Source organism: Salmo trutta, chromosome 25 (assembly GCF_901001165.1).
Source record: "Salmo trutta chromosome 25, fSalTru1.1, whole genome shotgun sequence".
In the NCBI taxonomy this organism is placed as follows: domain Eukaryota; kingdom Metazoa; phylum Chordata; class Actinopteri; order Salmoniformes; family Salmonidae; genus Salmo; species Salmo trutta.
The window spans coordinates 18091364-18113340 of NC_042981.1; the positions used below are offsets into that span (position 1 = coordinate 18091364).

The following is a 21977-nucleotide window of genomic DNA, read 5'->3' on the forward strand; positions in this document are numbered from 1 at the left end:
ATCTGTAATATTACTACACTTAATTTCGATCTGCAACGTCAATGCTAAACTACCTAGTAGGGTACAGGACTAATCCATATATGCGCGATTTTAGCTTGGAAAACATTGGCTATCCACATTGGCTATCTAGCCATAGAAAGGAGTACAATTTCAGATAATATGTACCATGTTTATCTAATGATTGGTTACATTTTAATGTATTGTGTTATTGAATCAAATTACCAGACCATAAACAGAGTATGCGCGCATCTATGGCGCTTTACGGTACAGCCATACCAGCAGAAAGGGAGAGTTCGATGTGCATGCAATTTCCCATTGAAAAGCTAGCTTGCAGTTAATAACACCGATTAGAATGCCCCCTCCATGAAAATTATTTCATACACATCCTGCAAATAATATTCTACCTCATGCACAGTGTGAAGTCGCTTTGGCACTGTCTCTAACAATAACATTGTGAAACAGTGCATCCTAGCTAGCTAGCGTTAGCTGCAAAGCCAAAGGAAACACCCCCGAGAAGAACAGCGCGCAACAAAAACATGGCGGAGTCAGAGGAGGCTAAACAAAAATCTCAGGTGAAAATATGTAACAAATAATTAAGACATTATCTTATTAACTAGTTAGCCATCTGTTTCTGTTCAGGCTGGTTACAGCCAGCTTCATATATGTCCCTCTTCAACTGCATTAGTAGCTAGCTAAACGTTGCAGTCGAGCTAACGGTAGCTAGCTAACTATTTAGCTAGCTAACGTAACAGTGCTCGTAGAACAATCAACCCTCATATCAAAGATGGGCCCACAGTTCTGTCAAAAGTACGTTATGAGATTGTATTACTGTGTAAGTGTACAACGGCCTATGTCAAGAGGTCCGAAACTGTATGGCAGACAGTCCATAACCGCAGAGCAGGGTCGCTGTTGCAATCAAGGGCCACTACGGCTGTGTACCTACTACAGTAACTGTTCAGCGGTATGGACCCTCGTGGCACAGGCAGTAGAGTGCTTGTTCTGTATGCAGTATGGTTTCTGGTTCAAACCCCAGTCAGAACATTCCCCCTCAATATGCTGCACTATTAATACTATAGGAACAAAGTCGTAACTTAAACTGCTTGTCTCCCTCCCCACAGCATGAACTCCGGCTGTCCAAGGCTTTTGATGAGGCGGTGAAGCTCTCAGCCCCCATGGCTGGTGAGTCCCAGAGGCAGCACACTCCCCTCTCAACCAGATCTCTCTGGAGCAGCATCACAACCGGACCAGTCTTTGATGCACCAGGACCAATCCGACATCCTGACGTCGACCATGATTTTAGCAGTGACGATGAGGGGCATGTATTCCCTCACATCTCTCACCCTACCAGTGCCACCTTCTCCCTGGCTGGTCTGGGGGTGGTCGAGCCAGAAGACGAGCTGGATGGGGTTCCTGTGTTTGGGGTAGATGAGGAGGAGGAGGAGTGGAACATAGCCCTGCCCAAGATGGCACTGGGTGATGTAGAGTCTGACAGAGAGTCAGCCGGACGGCCTGACACACAACATGCAGAGACTCAGGATGATGATCAAAATTCGACTGACAGATTCCTTGATGCAGTTTCACTTTCCAAAGTTAGAACAGGTGAGAATGAAACCATGATGTCTAAATTGAGTTGTCCTGTGATGTTGTTCCTCAAGCATTTCTTACTTCTCAACATAACTTTTACATTTCTTACTACTTAGGCCTACTTCTTGTGCAATGATTAACAACAGTCATTCTTTTGACAGCTTCTGAGGAGGCTAGTCAAACTGCTGAGTACAGACTAACCATGCAAGGAGAAAGTAATCTTTCAACTAACCACTCTCTGTCCCCTTTACCAGAGAACAGCTTGGGTAAGACTGCAAGCAACCTTGTCCTGCTAGTTATAACTCATTTTAATAAAAAACATTAATTTGCTCATTTTTCCGCTTCATGCACATGCTATGCACATTATTAGAGCTGTGATGATGATTCCATTAATTTGTCTTTTCTCCATTTCTGTCAGATGAAGGAAGTCTGAATCGGTCTACGGCTGGGGGATCCAGCCGTCAAGAGGTATGTTACTGTATGACTTAAGTATACGGGTAGTGTAAATGCTTTTATGAACATTACATTTTTTTTGTCTCCTTCATTTATCTATTTTGTCCCTTTGACCTGACCTCCAGAGGTCAGAGAATGTGTTCCAGAACCCAGCGATGGGGGACAGAGAAGAGCCCCCCATCTCTCCCCTCATGAACATCAAGGATGAGCCCATAGATGAAGGATATGACTGTGCCCTTCTACCCTCAACACGGAGTATCAAGCAGGAACTGGACAACACAACTCCTGAGGTCAGACAACGCTTCCATGTCCTGCCTTCAATCAATCTTCCCCCAGCTTTCACACACTTGATTTGATGGTTCTGTGATACTGTATTTTTATTATTATTATATAGACTCTGCTCTGTGTTGTATGTTACAGGAGGAGCTGAGAATCAGTTCTGTCTTTTCCGTTGGAGGAGGAAACTCCTATGGCTCTCCCACTGGTGAGAGAATCAGCATATTATAGTGCCTTCAGAAAGTATTCATAACCCTTGACTTATTCCACATTTTGTTGTTACAGCCTGAATTCAAAATGGATTAAATAGATTTTTCTCTCACTTATCTACACATAATACCCCATAATGACAAATAAAAACAAACATATTTTTAGAATTTTTGCTATTACTCTCTAAATTGAGCTCATTTCCAATTTCCTTCAACCATCCTTGAGATGTCACTACGACTTGGAGTCCACCTGTGGCCAATTCAATTGTTTGGACATGATTTAGAAAGCAACACACCTGTCCATATAAGGTCCCACAGTTGACAGTGCATGTCAGAGCAGAAACTATACCATGAAGTCCAAGGAACTGTCTGTAGATCTCCGAGAGAGAATTGTGATGAGGTATATATCTGGGGAAGGGTATAAAACAATTTTTAGTGTTGAAAGTTTTCAAGAGCACAGTGGTCTCCATCATTGGGAAATGGAAAAAATTGTGGAACCCCCCCAGACTCTGCTTAGAGCTGTCTGTCTGAGCAACTGGGCAAGAAGGACCTTGGTCAGGGAGGTGACCAATAATGTAATGAACACTCTGACAGAGCTACAGAGTTCCTTGGCTGAGATGGGAGAACCTGCTGGGAAACAAGGTCTACTTGCATTTGATTTTGTGTAATAAGACATTACAAACAGTAGACGTTTTCTTTATTTTTGTGATCTAGCATGACTGTGCTGTGACTGTGGTCAGCATTGCAGGTGCTTCACATAGTTAACAGTAGTGAAATTGATTTTGATTGTGATAATGATGGGATCAACCTTTTATACCTGTTGTAAGTAGGAAAACAGAAACAAAAGGGATCGTGATGGAGGTCTGAATACTGCTGGGGAATTGAGTGATGTTGAAATTAGGCTCTAGAACAGGACACTATACTGTAGAAGAGCGATACAAAATGTATTTTCCCTGGAACCATCAAACTAAAACATTCAGAGAATGATAGGGTTGGAAGGAAAGCCAAAGTTTTGGTATTTGGCAAATTATTGATTTATGCAAATGGTAAAATGATACAGGAGAAAATTCTGATCCTTAATGAGGATCGGGGGAAATGCTATATCTCCGGTGCTAAGGCCAAATGGGGGTAACTGCTGGGATACCACTAACAGTAACCATAGAAGACGTTATGACTTCCTTGAAAGGTGGGAATGTAACTGAAGCAAAAAAGATGTTGAGCGAAAAGTGGCAGTCGAGTGGATCCCACAACGGTACTGTTAAACTTTGAAGGGATATTGCCAATCAGAGTACAAAAGAAATTTAAAAAAATCTAATCAAATTTTATTTGTCACATGCGCCGAATACAACAATACAACAAGCCCTTAATGCAGTTTTAAGAAAAATGTGTTAAAGTATTTACTAAAATAAACTGAAGTAAATATATTAAATAAAAAAGAACAATTAAGTAGCAATAAAATAACAGTATCAAGGATATATACAGGGGGTACCGGTACAGAGGCAATGTGCAGTGGCACCGGTTAGTCAAAGTAATATGTACATGTAGGTAGAGGTAAAGTGACTATGCATGGATAATAAACTGAGAGTAGCGTAAAAATGGGGGGTGGGGACAATGCAAATAGGCTGAGTAGCCATTTGATTAGCTGTTCAGGAGTCTTATGGCTTGGTGGTAGGAGCTGCTACCGCTTGCCGTGCGGTAGCAGAGATAACACTCTGACTAGGATGGCTGGAGGCTTTCGCAGTTTTTTGGGCCTTCCTCTGACACTGCCTGGTATAGAGGTCCTGGCGGGCAGGAAGCTTGGCCCTAGTGATGTACTGGGCCATACACACCACCCTCTGTAGTGCCTTGCGGTCAGAGGCCGAGCAGTTGCCATACCAGGCGGTGATGCAACCAGTTAGGATGCTCACGATGGTGCAGCTGTAGAACTTTTTGAGCATCTGAGGACCTATGCCAAATCTTTTCAGTCTCCTGAGGGGGAATAGGCGTTGTCGTGCCCCCTTCACAACTGTTTTGGTGTGTTTGGACCATGTTAGTTTGTTGGCAATGTGGACACCAAGGAACTTGAAGCTTTCAACCTGCTCCACTACAGCCCTGTCGATGAGAATGGGGGTGTGCTCGGTCCTCCCTTTTCTGTAGTCCACAATCATCTCATTTGTCTTGATCACGTTGAGGGAGAGGTTGTTGTCCTTGCACAACATGGTCAGGTCTCTGACCTCCCTATAGGCTGTCTCGTCGTTGTCGGTGATCAGGCCTAACACTGTTGTGTCATCGGCAAACTTAATGATGGTGTTGGAGTCGTGCTTGGCCATGCAGTCATGGGTGAACAGAGAGTACAGGAGGGACTGAGCATGCACCCCTGAGGGCCCCTGTGTTGAGGATCAGCGTGGTAGATGTGTTGTTACCTACCCTTACCACCTGGGGGCGGCCCGTCAGGAAGTCCAGGATACAGTTGCAGAGGGATGTGTTTAGGCCCATGGTCCTTAGCTTAGTGATGAGCTTGAGCACTAAGGTGTTGAACGCTGAGCTGTAGTCAATGAATGGCATTCTCACGTAGGTGTTCCTTTTGTCCAGGTGGGAAAGGGCAGTGTGGAGTGCAATAAAATTGCATCGTCTGTAGATCTGTTGGTGCGGTATGCAAATTGGAGTGGGTCTGGGGTTTCTGGGATAATGGGGTTGATGTGAGCCATGACCAGCCTTTCAAAGCACTTCATGGCTACAGACGTGAGTGCTACGGGTCGGTAGTCATTTAGGCAGGTGTTCTTGGGCACAGGGACTATGGTGGTCTGCTTCAAACATGTTGGTATTACAGACTCGGTCAGGGACAGGTTGAAAATGTCAGTGAAGACACTTGCCAGTTGGTCATCGCATGCTTGGCGTACACGTCCTGGTAATCCGTCTGGCCCTGCGGTCTTGTGAATGTTGACCTGTTTAAAGGTCTTACTCACATCGGCTACGGAGAGCGTGATCACACAGTCATCTGGAACAGCTGATGCACTCATGCATGCTTCAGTGTTGCTTGCCTCGAAGCGAGCATAGAAGTTATTTATGTCTGGTAGGCTCGTGTCACTGGGCTGCTCACGGCTGTGCTTCCCTTTGTAGTTCGTAATAGTTTGCAAGCCCTGCCACGACGAGCGTCGGAGCCGGTGCTAGGAATGCTAAGTTATCATGTTAGAGAATATGTGCCACCTCCACTTCAGTGCTTTTATGCGAAAGGACAGAGCATATTGCTAATGTGTACAAAGGTAAAATTAGATGTGCAAGGTGTGGTGGGGATCAAGTGTACGGAAAATGTAGATCTGATACTAAATTAAATGTTGCAACTGTGAGCGCGTAGTGCAGCATACTGGTGATGTGAAGTACAATACAAGCCATGGACGTGCAGAGGTATAAAGTAACGAATAATGTATCCCTTGCGGTGGCTGTTTGGAAAATGAACAAGCCTTTTGATCTAAATGCTCTGGTTCCAGTACATTAGCAGTCAGTGCTGGCGGCTTCTAGGATGCCCATTGCACCGAGGGGGTCCATGACACCTCGGACTAGTGTCAATGTGACATGCGAGCATAAATACATGGTAACAGAAATCCATGGTTGTAAATCGTATAGACTTCATAGCCTTTTTGTGTAGAGCAATCAACATCGCCCATATGAAAAAGAGCAGGACTGCACGAATTATGGAAGTAGTGAAGGCATTCCAAGAAATACTGAGCATTACTGAAGTTTCAATACCCTTGATACATCAGATGATCAGGAACAGAATAAATTGTTGTATTATGTGTTTTATCATCTTCCTTCAATGGAATGCTAGAAGCTTTATTGCTAATTGATTTAGAGATTAAACCTGATGTTATATGTCTTCAAGAAACGTGGCTTAGACTACATATTTATTTTATTATTCCTGTTTATTGTTCAATCAGATCTTGATATAAAACTTGTCTTGCATATCGTAATATACAGTATCTGTTCCACCTGAATATGAATGCATGATGGTGGAAGTCTACGGTACAGGTAATCATATTAAGCTGTTCAATGTCTACAGTCCTTGTCGACGATTTTCAGTAGCGATGCTTGATGAAATATCAGGATGCTTGGGTTCTAGAGAGATATGGTGTGGTGACTTTAATATACATATTAGTTTGTGGAAGCACACATACAGATGTTAATTGTGTGATTGTCGAAGATATGAGGATAGCAAGAGCATTAGTATGTCTTAACGATGGATGTGGTACAAGAATAGATGTTGTCAGAGGGGTTACATCCTGCCTGGACCTCACACTGGATTCTAACTCTATTGCAGCAATGTGTGAGTGTAATGGATGATTCTACTGTTGGGAGTTGCCATTTCCCAGTTTGTTGTACCATGAAGTGTGATGTCACTATTCCAGATAAGGCACCATTCAGAAGATGGGGATTTCCTAAAGCGGGCTGGGAAACGTTTGGAGAACTTTGTTTAAACTCTGTTGCAGAGTTGTCTCTAGAGAGGCCTGTTGATGTTGATGCTGCCTCTGTCACTTCTCTTATTTTGAATGCAGCGAACTTACATATACCAGTGAGTGAAGTGGGTATGGAAAGAAAGGTGATTCCTTTGTAGACTGAAGAGTGCTCTGCGGCTGTTCGAGGAAAGAAATAGGGCCTACAAAGTATTACGTAGGACTTTGACTCCTGAAAATCTGGTTAATTTCCAAAGAAGAGAGCTTTGTTGTATAGGGTCGTTAAGTCTTCCAAGAGAAATGCACGGAGACGGTTATGTTCTACAAAAGGTACAGGGATTGGACTGCTGAGGACTGGGGTAAAGTCATTTTCTCTGATGAATCCCCTCTCCAATTGTTTGGGGCATCCGGAAAAAAGCTTGTCCGGAGAAGACAAGGTGAGCGCTACCATCAGTCCTGTGTCATGCCAACAGTAAAGCATCCTGAGACCATTCATGTGTGGGGTTTCTTCTCAGCCAAGGGAGTGGGCTCACTCACAATTTTGCCTAAGAACACAGCCATGAATAAAGAATGGTACCAACACATCCTCCGAGAGCAACTTCTCCCAACCATCCAGGAACATTTTGGTGACGAACAATGCCTTTTCCAGCATGATGGAGCACCTTGCCATAAGGCAAAAGTGATAACTAAGTGGCTCGGGGAACAAAACATCGATACTTTGGGTCTATGGCCAGGAAACTCCCCAGACCTTAATCCCATTGAGAACTTGTGGTTAATCCTCAAGAGGCAGGTGGACAAACAAAAACCAACAAATTCTGACAAACTCCAAGCATTAATTATGCAAGAATGGGCTGCCATCAGTCAGGATGTGGCCCAGAAGTTAATTGACAGCATGCCAGGGCGGATTGCAGAGGTCTTGAAAAAGAAGGGTCAACACTGCAAATATTGACTCTTTGCATCAACTTCATGTAATTATAGTACTTGTAATTATACTTCAGTATTCCATAGTAACATCTGACAAAAATATCTAAAGACACTGACGCAGCAAACTTTGTGGAAGTTAATATTTGTGTCATTCTCAAAACTTTTGGCCTCGACTGTACATAGTGGGGTTACTTTGAACACAGTCGTGAGATTTTAATGCTCATATTAATGTCTATAAGAAGAGGGATATTGTTGACTCTGGATGCTGATTACATTGCATGAGATGCGATTAGCCCTAATAGGCTGTGGATGGACCGCCTCAGGTCATAATAAATTGTGTTATGCAGTGTTTAAGCATCTTCCTGATGAGGTCATAAAGATTCTCCTGGGAATATTTTAATACGATCTGGAGTGAAGGGGTTATACCTCCTGGATGGAAACTTGCTGTTTACCTTATGTAAAGCCTGGGAAGGATCCTTTACGTACTGCTTGTTAGAGACCAATAGCACTGACCTTTAACCTATGTAAACTGATGAAAAATATTTTCAACGGACTGTCTTATTTCTTTGAACAGATGTTTATTGAGTCAATGTCAAAGTGGATTCCATAAAGGTAGATCTTCCATGGATGCGTTAGTAAAGGTGATCAATGAAGTGGGAAAAAACTCTGGTCATAAAAGAAGTAATGGCTACTGTCTTTTTGACATTGAAAAGGCATACACCACTGTGGAGAGAAGGCCTACTGATTAACATGGAAAGACAGGGTATTGGTGGGGGGGTTATATAAATGGGTTCCGGTCTTATTTATCCGTTCTTTTCAAGTTAAAATAGGATCCAATTTATCTTATTATGGAGTTGATAATTGTATTCCTCAAGGCATTTCTATCAGTCCTATTCTGTTCAACATTATGATTAACAATGTGTTTACGAATGTGTTTGGGGCATTGGGGCTTCCCTATATGCTGACAATGGAGCTATTTGGAAGAGGGGAAGGTATGTCTCGTGATCAAATTGATTCAACAAGCTATACTCAACAAAAATATTAACGTAAGGTGTTGGTCCCATGTTTCATGAGCTAAAATAAAAGATTCCTGGAATTTTCCATAAGCATAAAACGCTTATTTCTTAAATTGAGTGCACATTTTTTTTACGTCCGTGTTGGTGAGCATTTCTCCTTTGCCAAGATAATCCATCCACTTTACAGTTGTGGCATATCAAGAATCTGATTAAACAGAATTATTACACAGGTGCACCTTATGCTGGGGGACAATAAAAGGCCACTCTAACATGTGCAGTTTTGTCACACAACTGATGTCTCAAGTTTTGAGGGAGTGTGCAGTTGGCATGCTGACTGCAGGAATGACCTCCAGAGCTGTTGCCAGGTAATTTAATGTTAATTTCTTTACCATAAGCCACCTCCAACGTCGTTTTAGAGAATTTGGCAGTATGTCCAACTGGCCTCACAACTGCAGACCACGTGCAACTACGCCAGTCCAGGATCTCCACATCTGGCTTCTTTGGGATCGTCTGAAACCAGCCACCGTGACCGCTGATGAAACTGTGGGTTTGCACAGCCAAAGAATTTCTGAACAAACTGTCACAAACCATCTCAGGAAAGTGTGATCTTCATGGATGACAAGATCCTGAGGCCCATAGTCGTGCCATTAATCTGCCGCCATCACCTCGTGTTTCAGCAAGATAATGCATGGCCCCATGTCGCACGATCTGTACACAATTTCTGGAAACTGGAAATGTCCCAGTTCTTCCATGGCCTGCATACTCACCACACGTCACCCATTGATCATGTTCGGGATGCTCTTGATCGATGTGTGTGACAGCATGTTCCAGTTTTTTAAGGTATCTGTGAAATCCATAGATTAGGACCTAATGAATTTATTTCAATTGACTGATTTCCTTATATGAGCTATAACTCGGTAACATTTTTGAAATTGTTGCATGTTGTGTTTTATATTTTTGTTCAGTTGGCTGTTAAAAGATGGTTGATTGACTGGGGATTCAAATGATCAGTGCCAATGTCTTTGCTGTATGTTCTTCTCAAAGAAGAAAGTTGCTGATAATATAAACTGTTTTTGTGTGGACATCCTGTTGGTAGGGTTTCTACGTTCAAATATTTGGGTCTATTGTTCAATGAGAGAGAGACATGGAAAGATCATAAATGTTGAAACAAAGTGTAAGAAGGCGGTGAATGTTATGCTCTCTGGTTATGGTAGAAGCTTTTATAGTTTTCTTTACCAAATGTACAGATGGTTCCAAGGAGCAGGCATTTACATTCCTCAATTTGATGTGGAGATACAGTACTTGTGTCATGTTGTTTAAAATCTTACATACAGTACCAGTCAATAGTTTGGGCACGCCTACTCATTCAAGGATTTTTCATTATTTTTACTATTTTCTACATTGTAGAAAATAGTTGAGAGAATGCCAAGAGTGTGCAAAGCTGTCATCAAGGCAAAGGGTGGCTACTTTGAAGAATCTGAAATATAAAATACATTTTGATTTGTTTAACACTTTTTTGGTTTCTCCATTTTTCCATATGTTGTTTTCATAGTTTTGATGTCTTCACTATTATTCTACAATGTAGAAAATAGTCAAATAAAGAAAAACCCTGGAATGAGTAGGTGTGTTCAAACTTTTGACTGGTACTATATATATTCACAATAAAATAAATAGGTGCTTGATTCTGCCCTGTCTCCTTCAGGCTCTATGGCAGCCTCCCAGAACACCTCCATATTTGGACCAGGAAGAAGTCTAATTCCACAGGGGCCAACAATGACTCTCAGGAGCCTGGCTCCAGTGCCCCAGCCACCCCCTCCCCAGCCCCAACCCCAGGCCCCCAGCAGCTCCAACCCAGCCAACGCAGTGCGTGTGTCCTGCTCAGGCTGCTCTAAGATCCTGCTGCGCGGTCAGACTGCCTTCCAACGGAAAGGATCCACCCAGCTCTTCTGCTCCACCGTCTGCCTCACTGGGTTCACCCTGCCTGCCATCAAACTGAGAACCTGTTACCAGTGCCTCAAGTGAGTCACTCAGCCACTGTCATCCAAGTCCCAGCTGAACTGTGGTGGTGCTCCAAATAACATTATTATCTTTTTGTCTTCCCCATTACTGTAAAATTCTCTTAACGTTATTGCTGTTTATAACTATTTATCTCTTGTCTATAACTCATATCTTCAGGGAGATTGAGGACCCCAAAGATGTGATCAGTGTCATTACAGACAATAACCTGAAGGATTTCTGTAGCCAGTTCTGCCTCTCCGTGTTCAACCGCAGGAGGAAACCAGGGCCTCTCTCCATGCCTTCTGTCCAAGAGCCTGCCACCCTGAGGTGCAGTATGTGCAAGAAGAGCGACACGGTAAGGGACATGACAGACAACCGCTGGTTCGACTAGTTCACTTCTAGTTCTAACTCAATCGCAGGTGAGGTTTGACTTGATAATTTTGCCTGATTTGATAATCCTCCTTCCACCTCTCTCTCTCAGATTCAGCACGAGGTGACTCACCAGGGCTCCTTGCACAAACTGTGCAGTGATGAGTGCTTCATGCGCTTCCGCTCCTCCCACAACCTGGTCATAAACGTTTGTGAGAGCTGTGGCGAGTACTGTTCCAGTGCTGACAGGAACTGCCGGAGACTCCGAGTAGAGGGCGTCACCATAAAGTTCTGTAGTCCTACCTGCCTTAGCACTTATAAACAGGTAAGCACATATGTCGAGTAGTACACACAGACGGTCCTCCATAGAAACCGTACTCCACTTTTGAAAACTGTCTGGCCTTGGTCATAGATGGTCATATGGTCTTTTATCACAGTGGTGTTTTTTTATTTAGTCTTTTTTAGCCCATAGATATTATTGTAATTGTTTTTGTCACTCAAATAGCACATGAATACACATTAGACGTGGCAAAATGTTTACAATTGCAAGAAATTATTTAAAACTGCTAAATTTGCTTTGCAACCCATGACAAAATGTGTAGAATTGCAGGAAATAAGCTTTAACCCAAAATTCTCTCTACCAACAAGAGGGGTTGAACAGTTTGTGTCATGAACAGTGCTTGTACCCATAGAAATAGACATGGTGTGGGGGGGGTGGGGTGCTCCCTAATGTTGGAAGGGGGGCCCAGACTGAAGTAGTTTGGGAACCGCTCTTCTATCAGGTAGTCGGATGATGGGCCTCCCCTCTGAGGCTCGTTCCTCTCAATGTTTCTCTATGAATAATTTATTGCTATTATGCACATTTATCTCACTGAGTCCCCGTCTCATCTTGTCCATCATCAAATCTCTCCTAGTTTTATCCACTCTTTCCAATTGTTCCTGTATGACAGACAACCACCAAGGTGATGCCGTGCGGACGCTGCCGTGACCTGAGGCTCATGTCTGACATGTTGGAGAGCACCGACTCGGAGGGCAAGGTGGAACTCTTCTGCAACTCCATCTGTGTCAATAAAAGCTGGCCTCAGAACGAACTGTCAGGTAGCATTGACTTTACCATGGTATAAGCGGAAGTCTGCAAATGTATTTTATTTATCGATATTTTAGGCCTTACGTTGTCTGAAACGGTCTGAAATCTGTTTCTGACTGCTATAATTTTTTCTGGGATGCGTCGGCATTTCCATTTAGTCCAATAATTATTAGTCAGAGAGTGGAAAAACCCTGCAATGGCTTCTGGACTTCGGTCAGCAGATTTCCCCCGCAAGCCAGGAAACAATTTAGCTTTTCAACCAATATTTCACCATGAAATTGTTATTGAAATGTATTTGCAGTGGTATTAACAAGTAATTTATCTAGCATAAGCCGCCTCCAACGTCGTTTTAGAGAATAGGGCAATACGTGCAACCTGCCTCACAAGCGCAGACCACGTGTAACCACGGCAGCCCAGGACCTTCTTCACCTGCGGGATCTGGTGCGGAGGAGTATTTTTGTCTCTAATAAAGCCCTTTTGTGGGGAAAACTAATTCTGATTGGCTGTGCCTGGTTCCCCGATGGGTAGGCCTGGCTCCCACGGCTGCGCCCCTGCCCAGTCATGTGAAATTCATAGATTAGGGCCGAATGAATTTATTTCAATTGACTGATTTCCTTATATAAACTTTAACTCTGCAAAATCATTTAAATTGTTGCGTGTTGCTTTATATTTTTGTTCAGTATACATGATTGTACAGAGAATTTTATTATTATGGAGTCCGATTTTTTTTTTTAAAGATATCTACAGTTTATTACTGAACTGTTTTAAAGATGGCTTGATCATCTGTGACCTTGCTGACTAGTATGTAAAAAATTGCCATTCTATAATAACGTCCCCCCCGTTGTCACACACAGGAACGGCATTCCCATGTACCTACTGCAAAGTGAAGGCTGTCTCTCAGTACCACCTGGCCATGGTGGACGGCAGCATCCGCAACTTCTGCTCCTACACCTGCGTCAAGACCTTCCGGGTGCTGCTCATTGATTAATTGGTTAAATAGATTGAAACAGATTGTATATTACATATGATCTGTGCTTTCTGTGTGTGTATATTAAAGACTGTTCGGTCTCTGTTAGGTAGATTTTAGAGGGATTTAATGAATTTTCTAGCATGCATTTAGGTATATTTTACATAATTATACATGCAGAACCATACATAAAAATAAGATGCCAATCATCCTTTAGAATATGGATTTTACAGAATACATAATATGGCTCTTTTAATGTGCTCTCCTACGATGTAATCTGGTAGGAGGCCGAAGGCAGCCAGCCTCCCCCCCAGCAGGGCCAGATGAACGGCTCCTCATCCACTGGTCCTCCCCCTCCAGCACCACCCCAGGGCTACTTCCGTCCTTATCCCCCGTCCTGGGTCCCCACCACTGGCCACCCATACCCCCCAGCCCAGACCTCTGCTCCACCTCTATCCTATGGAGCTGCCCCAGACATGGCTAGGGCCTATGGAGCAGGGCAGCATCAACCAGGGCTGCCCATGCCCTCCTCCTCTACCTCCACCCCCAAGGGGCATGTGAAACTCTCCTGCCATCAGTGCCCTCAGCAGTTCCGCTGGAAACCTGAGCTCTACGAGTACAATGTAGGTACCTCCCTCTCGTTCCTGAACCTCGTTCTTATCTGATGTTTCATGGCAATTGTAAAATTTGTGGGGGGTTTTCTAAATGTTTTGTTTAACCTTTATTTAACTTTAGTTTTGTGATGGGGTTGTAGTTGTATCTGTCTAATGCTCTTGTGATGGGGGTTGTAGTTGTATCTGTCTAATGCTCTTGTGATGGGGGTTGTAGTTGTATCTGTCTAATGCTCTTGTGATGGGGGTTGTAGTTGTATCTGTCTAATGCTCTTGTGATGGGGGTTGTAGTTGTATCTGTCTAATGCTCTTGTGATGGGGGTTGTAGTTGTATCTGTCTAATGCTCTTGTGATGGGGGTTGTAGTTGTATCTGTCTAATGCTCTTGTGATGGGGGTTGTAGTTGTATCTGTCTAATGCTCTTGTGATGGGGGTTGTAGTTGTATCTGTCTAATGCTCTTGTGATGGGGGTTGTAGTTGTATCTGTCTAATGCTCTTGTGATGGGAGTTGTAGTTGTATCTGTCTAATGCTCTTGTGATGGGGGTTGTAGTTGTATCTGTCTAATGCTCTTGTGATGGGGGTTGTAGTTGTATCTGTCTAATGCTCTTGTGATGGGGGTTGTAGTTGTATCTGTCTAATGCTCTTGTGATGGGGGTTGTAGTTGTATCTGTCTAATGCTCTTGTGATGGGGGTTGTAGTTGTATCTGTCTAATGCTCTTGTGATGGGAGTTGTAGTTGTATCTGTCTAATGCTCTTGTGATGGGGGTTGTAGTTGTATCTGTCTAATGCTCTTGTGATGGGGGTTGTAGTTGTATCTGTCTAATGCTCTTGTGATGGGGGTTGTAGTTGTATCTGTCTAATGCTCTTGTGATGGGGGTTGTAGTTGTATCTGTCTAATGCTCTTGTGATGGGGGTTGTAGTTGTATCTGTCTAATGCTCTTGTGATGGGGGTTGTAGTTGTATCTGTCTAATGCTCTTGTGATGGGAGTTGTAGTTGTATCTGTCTAATACTCTGTGTCCTCCTGGGCTCTTGTGTTGTGTTCCTTCAGGGTCGCACCATGCAGTTCTGTTCCAAACCTTGCTGTGTTGAGTTTAAGAAACAGAGTAATGTCATAGTGAGGTGTGAATACTGCAAACTGGAGAAGTTGGTCAAGGAAGTCATAAAATATGACTTCATCGACCGGCCCTTCTGCAGCGAGAGTGAGTACCGAATCCCCTTTCTCTCCCTCTCTTTCACCCTGTCCTTTCCCTCGTTCACCCTGTCCTTTCCCTCGTTCACCCTGTCCTTTCCCTCTTTCACCCTGTCCTTTCCCTCGTTCACCCTGTCCTTTCCCTCGTTCACCCTGTCCTTTCCCTCGTTCACCCTGTCCTTTCCCTCATTCACCCTGTCCTTTCCCTCGTTCACCCTGTCCTTTCCCTCGTTCACCCTGTCCTTTCCCTCGTTCACCCTGTCCTTTCCCTCGTTCACCCTGTCCTTTCCCTCGTTCACCCTGTCCTTTCTCTCGTTCAGCTAGGCCTTTCCCTCGTTCACCCTGTCCTTTCCCTCGTTCACCCTGTCCTTTCCCTCGTTCAGCTAGGCCTTTCCCTCGTTCACCCTGTCCTTTCCCTCGTTCACCCTGTCCTTTCCCTCGTTCACCCTGTCCTTTCCCTCGTTCACCCTGTCCTTTCCCTCGTTCACCCTGTCCTTTCCCTCGTTCACCCTGTCCTTTCCCTCGTTCACCCTGTCCTTTCCCTCGTTCACCCTGTCCTTTCCCTCGTTCACCCTGTCCTTTCCCTCGTTCAGCTAGTCCTTTCCCTCGTTCAGCTAGGCCTTTCCCTCGTTCAGCTAGGCCTTTCCCTCGTTCAGCTAGGCCTTTCCCTCGTTCAGCTAGGCCTTTCCCTCGTTCAGCTAGGCCTTTCCCTCGTTCAGCTAGTCCTTTCCCTCGTTCAGCTAGTCCTTTCCCTCGTTCAGCTAGTCCTTTCCCTCGTTCAGCTAGTCCTTTCCCTCGTTCAGCTAGTCCTTTCCCTCGTTCAGCTAGGCCTTTCCCTCGTTCAGCTAGGCCTTTCCCTCGTTCAGCTAGGCCTTTCCCTCGTTCAGCTAGGCCTTTCCCTCGTTCAGCTAGGCCTTTCCCTCGTTCAGCTAGGCCTTTCCCTCGTTCAGCTAGGCCTTTCCCTCGTTCAGCTAGGCCTTTCCCTCGTTCAGCTAGGCCTTTCCCTCGTTCAGCTAGGCCTTTCCCTCGTTCAGCTAGGCCTTTCCCTCGTTCAGCTAGGCCTTTCCCTCGTTCAGCTAGGCCTTTCCCTCGTTCAGCTAGGCCTTTCCCTCGTTCAGCTAGTCCTTTCCCTCGTTCAGCTAGTCCTTTCTCTCGTTCAGCTAGTCCTTTCTCTCGTTCAGCTAGGCCTTTCTCCCGTTCAGCTAGGCCTTTCTCTCGTTCAGCTAGTCCTTTCTCTCGTTCAGCTAGTCCTTTCCCTCGTTCAGCTAGGCCTTTCCCTCGTTCAGCTAGGCCTTTCCCTCGTTCAGCTAGGCCTTTCTCTCGTTCAGCTAGGCCTTTCCCTCGTTCAGCTAGTCCTTTCTCTCGTTCAGCTAGGCCTTTCCCTCGTTCAGCTAGGCCTTTCCCTCGTTCAGCTAGGCCTTTCCCTCGTTCAGCTAGGCCTTTCCCTCGTTCAGCTAGGCCTTTCCCTCGTTCAGCTAGGCCTTTCTCTCGTTCAGCTAGTCCTTTCTCTCGTTCAGCTAGGCCTTTCTCTCGTTCAGCTAGTCCTTTCCCTCGTTCAGCTAGTCCTTTCCCTCGTTCAGCTAGGCCTTTCCCTCGTTCAGCTAGGCCTTTCCCTCGTTCAGCTAGGCCTTTCCCTCGTTCAGCTAGTCCTTTCTCTCGTTCAGCTAGGCCTTTCTCTCTTCAGGGTTTAAAGTTCTCCGTTTCTGTGACAGATTTCCGTCATATTGATTCTGGAGCAGACGTTTTAAATCGGGGGGTTGGGGGATAATTCTGGTTTGGACATGACATAGCCAGACAATAATATAGACAAATGTATTCTCCAAAAAATATATATATATATATATTACAGTCTTATTCTAAAATTTATTTATTTTTAATGCATTTGCAAAAATGTCTAAAAACCTGTTTTTGCTTTGTCATTATGGGGTATTTTGTGTAGAATGATGAGGGTGAAAACAACTATTTTATCAATTTTAGAGTAAGGCTGTAACGTAAGAAAATTTGGAAAAAGTCAAGGGGTCTGAATACTTTCCGAATGCACTGTCTGTTAAGCTGTGTGCACTGAACTGACATGCATGATTGTTGCCAACACTCCGATGTTCAGATGACGGGAATTAAATCATCTATAATGCACAACACCGCGGTAGAGCGGTGTGTAGCCTACTGTAGCTGCTCACGAAGTAATTCAAAGCCTCTACTTTATCACTCAGGGTAGGATACAACGTTCCAGTGCTTCTATTTTTTCAATGTAATGATGTAGGGGAGGGAAACGTATTCTGACCAGCAGTCCGTGCACAACAATTATTCATGCAATCGCAGGAAAACACTTTTGAAAGTAGTTTTGGCAAATGTATTTTGAAAGCAGTGTTGGACTTTGTTAAAAGAGTTGGGTCCCAGTTTTCCTTTGCTTACTTTATTTCTTTACACCTTCAATTGCGCGAGTGGCATCGTTTAACGAATGCAGTTTTACCACCGGAGTTTCAAGCATGCTTTAGGAGCAGCAACGATAATGATTGGTCGTTCGCAACAACCATCTTTTTAAATGGTTATTTTTGGAGCCATCTGGAACCGAATAGTGAAAGCCGTCGATTTGTCTCCCTGATTTTTATACTGTTAGCTACTATAGCTTTTTGAGCTGCAGACATCAATTATCTGCAGATAAATTATAAAAACATTCTCTGAAGATGGTAGTTCCTCATTACATGAACAATATAGTTAGGAGAGAGCCTCATTCTGGTCCAGATTACATTTTGTCAACTTTTTTTTTGTTGCAGGCCATATAATAATTTGGTCAGATAAAAATATATTTTAACTCACTTTTCACGATCTGACAATGGTAGGCAATGTTTTAGGCTTTACATTTGAGATGTACATTTTTTTCATGGGCAGAGAAGAAGAGGAAGAGTCCCAACTCTGTTGAAAATATCTCTCTCCAGCAGGTGGCGACGTTCCGTCACCAAGCAAGGAGTTTTTGAATGGAGTGTCAAATTTGGTCAACAACAAAAAATGTATGGCTTATATGCTACGTGAGTTTTATTTGTTCAAATGGAAGTTTCGTAATGCTTAAGTTGTTATGAGTGTACTGATATAAGTAGGACACGTGACATCCCGGCAACTTTGAGAAAAACACTTTAGCGGAGTTGGCTATGCATATTCATGGGGTGAGGCTAGTAGCGTAGAATCTCTCCATGGAATACAGGCGATTGACGTCCACAATCCACATTGAATATTCAAAATGATTACAATAATGATATGTATCCACCAATACAATGAGTTATTTTAGGTGAATGTAGCCAAATGATCCGGCTGACAGAAAAGACTCGGAATGACCATCACTACACAACAGCTCAAAGGGAACAATGATGTCTTAAAAGGGCTTTACATACTTTGTAATACATTTGAGTGAATAATAATGAGTAAATATTTATAGATATTTATTATAAAAGAAGAAGAAGAAGAACTAACAACAATCAGGATGTTGTGTCCAATAGGCTAAATGCATATAGGCTAAAGCATGGGGTTTGTCTATGTACATTTTATAGCCACTATGCTGCATCAGTTGGGCTCCAGATGATAATGCATATTGCTAATAGCATATCTGATAATATAGACCATGCATAGGCTATATGCATGGTCCAATGCATGGTCCAATATGTTAAAATCATTTTTACCAATATGTTTTTTGGGTTCATTTCTGGAGGTGGAAATTATATTTTATGTTGTCAGCATTTTTATTTTCATTCATTTTGGAATATATGTATATCAAAATTGTCCCCGGGAGGACCCCACACACCATAAACAAGGGGACTGGAATTGGTCAAACTCGCCGTATAATGCATGGACAAAATGATCCTCTTTCCCTAAAATCATGATGATCATGGCTTTCTTACATGAAAGGGGAGGTTAACGTGGCCCCAGACCATCCATTCTGATATCAACTTAAGTTTCACTCATTGGATTTCTTTTTTTTCAACCCGTCTTTCACGTAGTCCTTTTCTCTCATCTCGTACACCAACTACACCAACTAACCTCATCATATTTATCTCTTTGTCTGTGTGACTGTAACAGGCTGTAAGCTGCTCTTCAAGCACGACATGAAGGGGCCATGGCGGATGTGTGCCTACTGTGCCAACATCAGCCCCAATATGATCCACAACCACTTTGGTGGCAAGATGCAGGAGTTCTGCAGTGAGGCGTGCATGTCAAATTACACTGTTCTTTTCTATGAGGTCAGAGCTAAAATCATCTTTATGCATGTTGACCTCTGGGTTGTATGTAGAAATCATCTTAGAGTAGGAGTGCTGATTTTAGGATCAGTTTTACATGGACAGCAGGGACCTGATCCTAGATTAGCACTCCTACTCTGAGACGCTTTCTGAATTCGGGCCCTGGTCTCTCACTCTCTTGATCTGATTACCTTACAACCACTTCCTGGTTTGATAACTGGGAGCTGTCGATTTAGTCCACGAATGGTTGAAGTCCTTTGAATTGCTGACCTGTTTGTTGTCGTTCCCTCCCCAGATGGCTAAGTGTGAGTGCTGCAGACGTCAAGGGAAGATGAAAGAGCAACTGAAGTGTTTTGGGGCTGTGAAGCTGTTCTGTACCTTGGAGTGTGTCATTCAGTACTGCTATCAGACCTTCCAACAGCACCCTTGGACTAGCAACGGCACCACTGGTACACAGGGTAATACTAAATGATTTACTCAATTAAATTCCTCTTGAAAGCCTGGTTGTCTGACATATTGCTACATTTCCTTTTTAATGGCGGATTTAGGCATACTACTCTACATGTCTCTCATGACTGCCCTTCTTTCTCTTTCTCCCGCTGTAGGTCCATCCCAAACTCCATTCCCCTTCTCCAAGCCAGCTCCTGTCATTGCTGATGTTGTATCGTTGGCCACCTCTCCTGCTGGCCAGCCCCATACTACAGCTGCCACTGCCCTGACTGGTAGCTAGCAAATTCATCTAGAACACTGTGGAACACCAAGCACGGTTAAGACATTGTGAAGAAGAGGTCTGGTAATATAAGCTTTGGAGTTAAGACTGTTTTTTGTTTTGCTTGCAGGAGCTCTTCCGACGTCTAACTCTCATGGCAAGAGCCTGGGCGATGCGAGCACCCAGACGGAAGCCATGAGGATCTCAGCCCGCCGGAGGATCATGAAGAACAAGGCCATCATCTGTAAACCCCTCATGCTGGACCAGCAGACCAGCTGCCAGATTCAGACGCAGACCACAGAGAAATCCATGACATCAATGGGTACAAAAAACACCATGCAATTCTTATCATTTGCAACTTTTTAAAAACATTATATATATATATATATATATATATAAACATATATATACTTTTATTTTTCACAACACACCAGCCCCGTCCATGAAGTTCTAATAATGTGTTTATTATATTTCTTTGGCCTCGCCCTGCCGCTGAATTTGTAAATCAGAACTTGCACTACATGTACATAGTGGGTTTAAAGGTTTAGTATTGAGCTCTGTTCATCATCCTCTCTCTCGTTGTTGATGTTATTGTTGTTTTAGGGTTCGCAGAGACTGGGTTCACGTACACAGAGAACGGGGAGAAAGTGCGGGTGATTGCGATGCCTGTTCCTGTTCCAGTCTTCATTCCAGTGCCGATGAACTTGTACAGCCAGTACACTCCTGTGCCCATGGGTATCCCTGTGCCTGTACGTCTGCTCCGTGTCCTCTCCTCATGCCCACATCCACTTTCTCTTTATTTTCCATTTTTCAACGGGAATTACCGGGAAGTACCCATCCCTGATGTCCTTAACACTCGCAGGCCCCCACAAACACCCTCATGTCTTGGATTGATATACTTCTGAGAACCCCGCCATGTTTCATGGTGCATTCTTTTAATGGTCTGTTAACTTGGCTGGTTAAACCATATTGTTCTGTTCTTTGTGCCCCCTGTCCAGGTGCCAGTGCCCATGGTAATACCCCCCTCGTTAAGCCGTTCAGAGCTCAAGGACAGAAAAGACGATGTTATATCTCAGACCATGGCCGAGGAGGAGGAGAAAGACAAACCTGTCTCCCATGGAGGTGAAGAGAATAGTTTTTACTCTGAGCTGTGTATCGTGTATGGGAACGTTACTGTATCTTTATTGTTGCTTGGCACACCAGCTTGAACAGGTCTCTCTTGCAAAATACATGTTACCTCCATAATGAGATGAACCTGTATTAATAGATAGGCATTGTGTTTGAAAAGCAACTTTTTAAATGAAAATCTCTCTGTGGTGGAGGCTCTTACTGAATGCTTACATATCATGTTGTCTGTCTGTCTGTGGTGTTTATCCACAGATCAAGGCAGCGCCTACAGTGGGGACCTGGAGTCGGAGGCCGTGTCCACCCCCCACAGCTGGGGTGGAGAGGACGAGTCCACCTCCACATCCAACCCCCAGAGAGGGGCAGAGAAGCCTTCAGAGCACCCCAGCACAGCTCCCTCCTCCCCTCAACTTTTGGACCTGGAGGCTGACTACCCCCCTGGTGAGAAAGGCTCTGAGAAAGTCAACATGCATTTATGTTCCCAGACATTATTTATACAGTTAAGTCAGTTAAGAACAAATTCTTATTTGCAGTGATGAACTTGCAAATTCCCACAGATCACATCTGTGTCATCTGTATAAGTAACATTATAAACTGGGTGGTTTGAGCCCTGAATACTGATTGGCTGACAGCCGTGGTATATCAGACCGTATACCAAGGGTTTGACAAAACCTTTCCCTTTTAATGTTCTAATTACATTGGTAAGCAGTTTATAATAGCAATAAGGCTCCTCGGGGGTTTGTGATATATGTGGGTTTGGGATATCTGTAACCAAAAACAGCCTTTAGCCGTGGTATATTGGCCAT

General features: G+C 43.9%; 1 protein-coding gene across 5 annotated transcripts in view; it reads left to right on the forward strand.

Moving 5' to 3' along the window:
• Positions 1 to 215: 215 nt before the first annotated feature.
• The window catches only part of si:ch211-266o15.1 (zinc finger MYM-type protein 4), a 29448-nt gene continuing 7686 nt past the window's right edge, over positions 216 to 21977 (forward strand). For 2 of the 5 annotated variants that reach the window (XM_029713086.1, XM_029713085.1), the window contains exons 1-20: positions 216 to 572; positions 1119 to 1599; positions 1746 to 1850; positions 2003 to 2052; positions 2163 to 2327; positions 2458 to 2521; positions 10592 to 10907; positions 11065 to 11242; positions 11369 to 11581; positions 12207 to 12354; positions 13198 to 13313; positions 13595 to 13933; positions 14971 to 15121; positions 19180 to 19340; positions 19633 to 19795; positions 19943 to 20059; positions 20177 to 20368; positions 20650 to 20795; positions 21045 to 21168; positions 21427 to 21612. In XM_029713086.1, coding sequence (XP_029568946.1) covers positions 537 to 572; positions 1119 to 1599; positions 1746 to 1850; positions 2003 to 2052; positions 2163 to 2327; positions 2458 to 2521; positions 10592 to 10907; positions 11065 to 11242; positions 11369 to 11581; positions 12207 to 12354; positions 13198 to 13313; positions 13595 to 13933; positions 14971 to 15121; positions 19180 to 19340; positions 19633 to 19795; positions 19943 to 20059; positions 20177 to 20368; positions 20650 to 20795; positions 21045 to 21168; positions 21427 to 21612 — 3451 coding nt within the window. In that variant the 5' untranslated portion in view covers positions 216 to 536. The remainder of the gene's footprint in view (positions 573 to 1118; positions 1600 to 1745; positions 1851 to 2002; positions 2053 to 2162; positions 2328 to 2457; positions 2522 to 10591; positions 10908 to 11064; positions 11243 to 11368; positions 11582 to 12206; positions 12355 to 13197; positions 13314 to 13594; positions 13934 to 14970; positions 15122 to 19179; positions 19341 to 19632; positions 19796 to 19942; positions 20060 to 20176; positions 20369 to 20649; positions 20796 to 21044; positions 21169 to 21426; positions 21613 to 21977) is intronic. The other 3 variants (XM_029713084.1, XM_029713087.1, XM_029713088.1) reach the window with 3 other exon arrangements.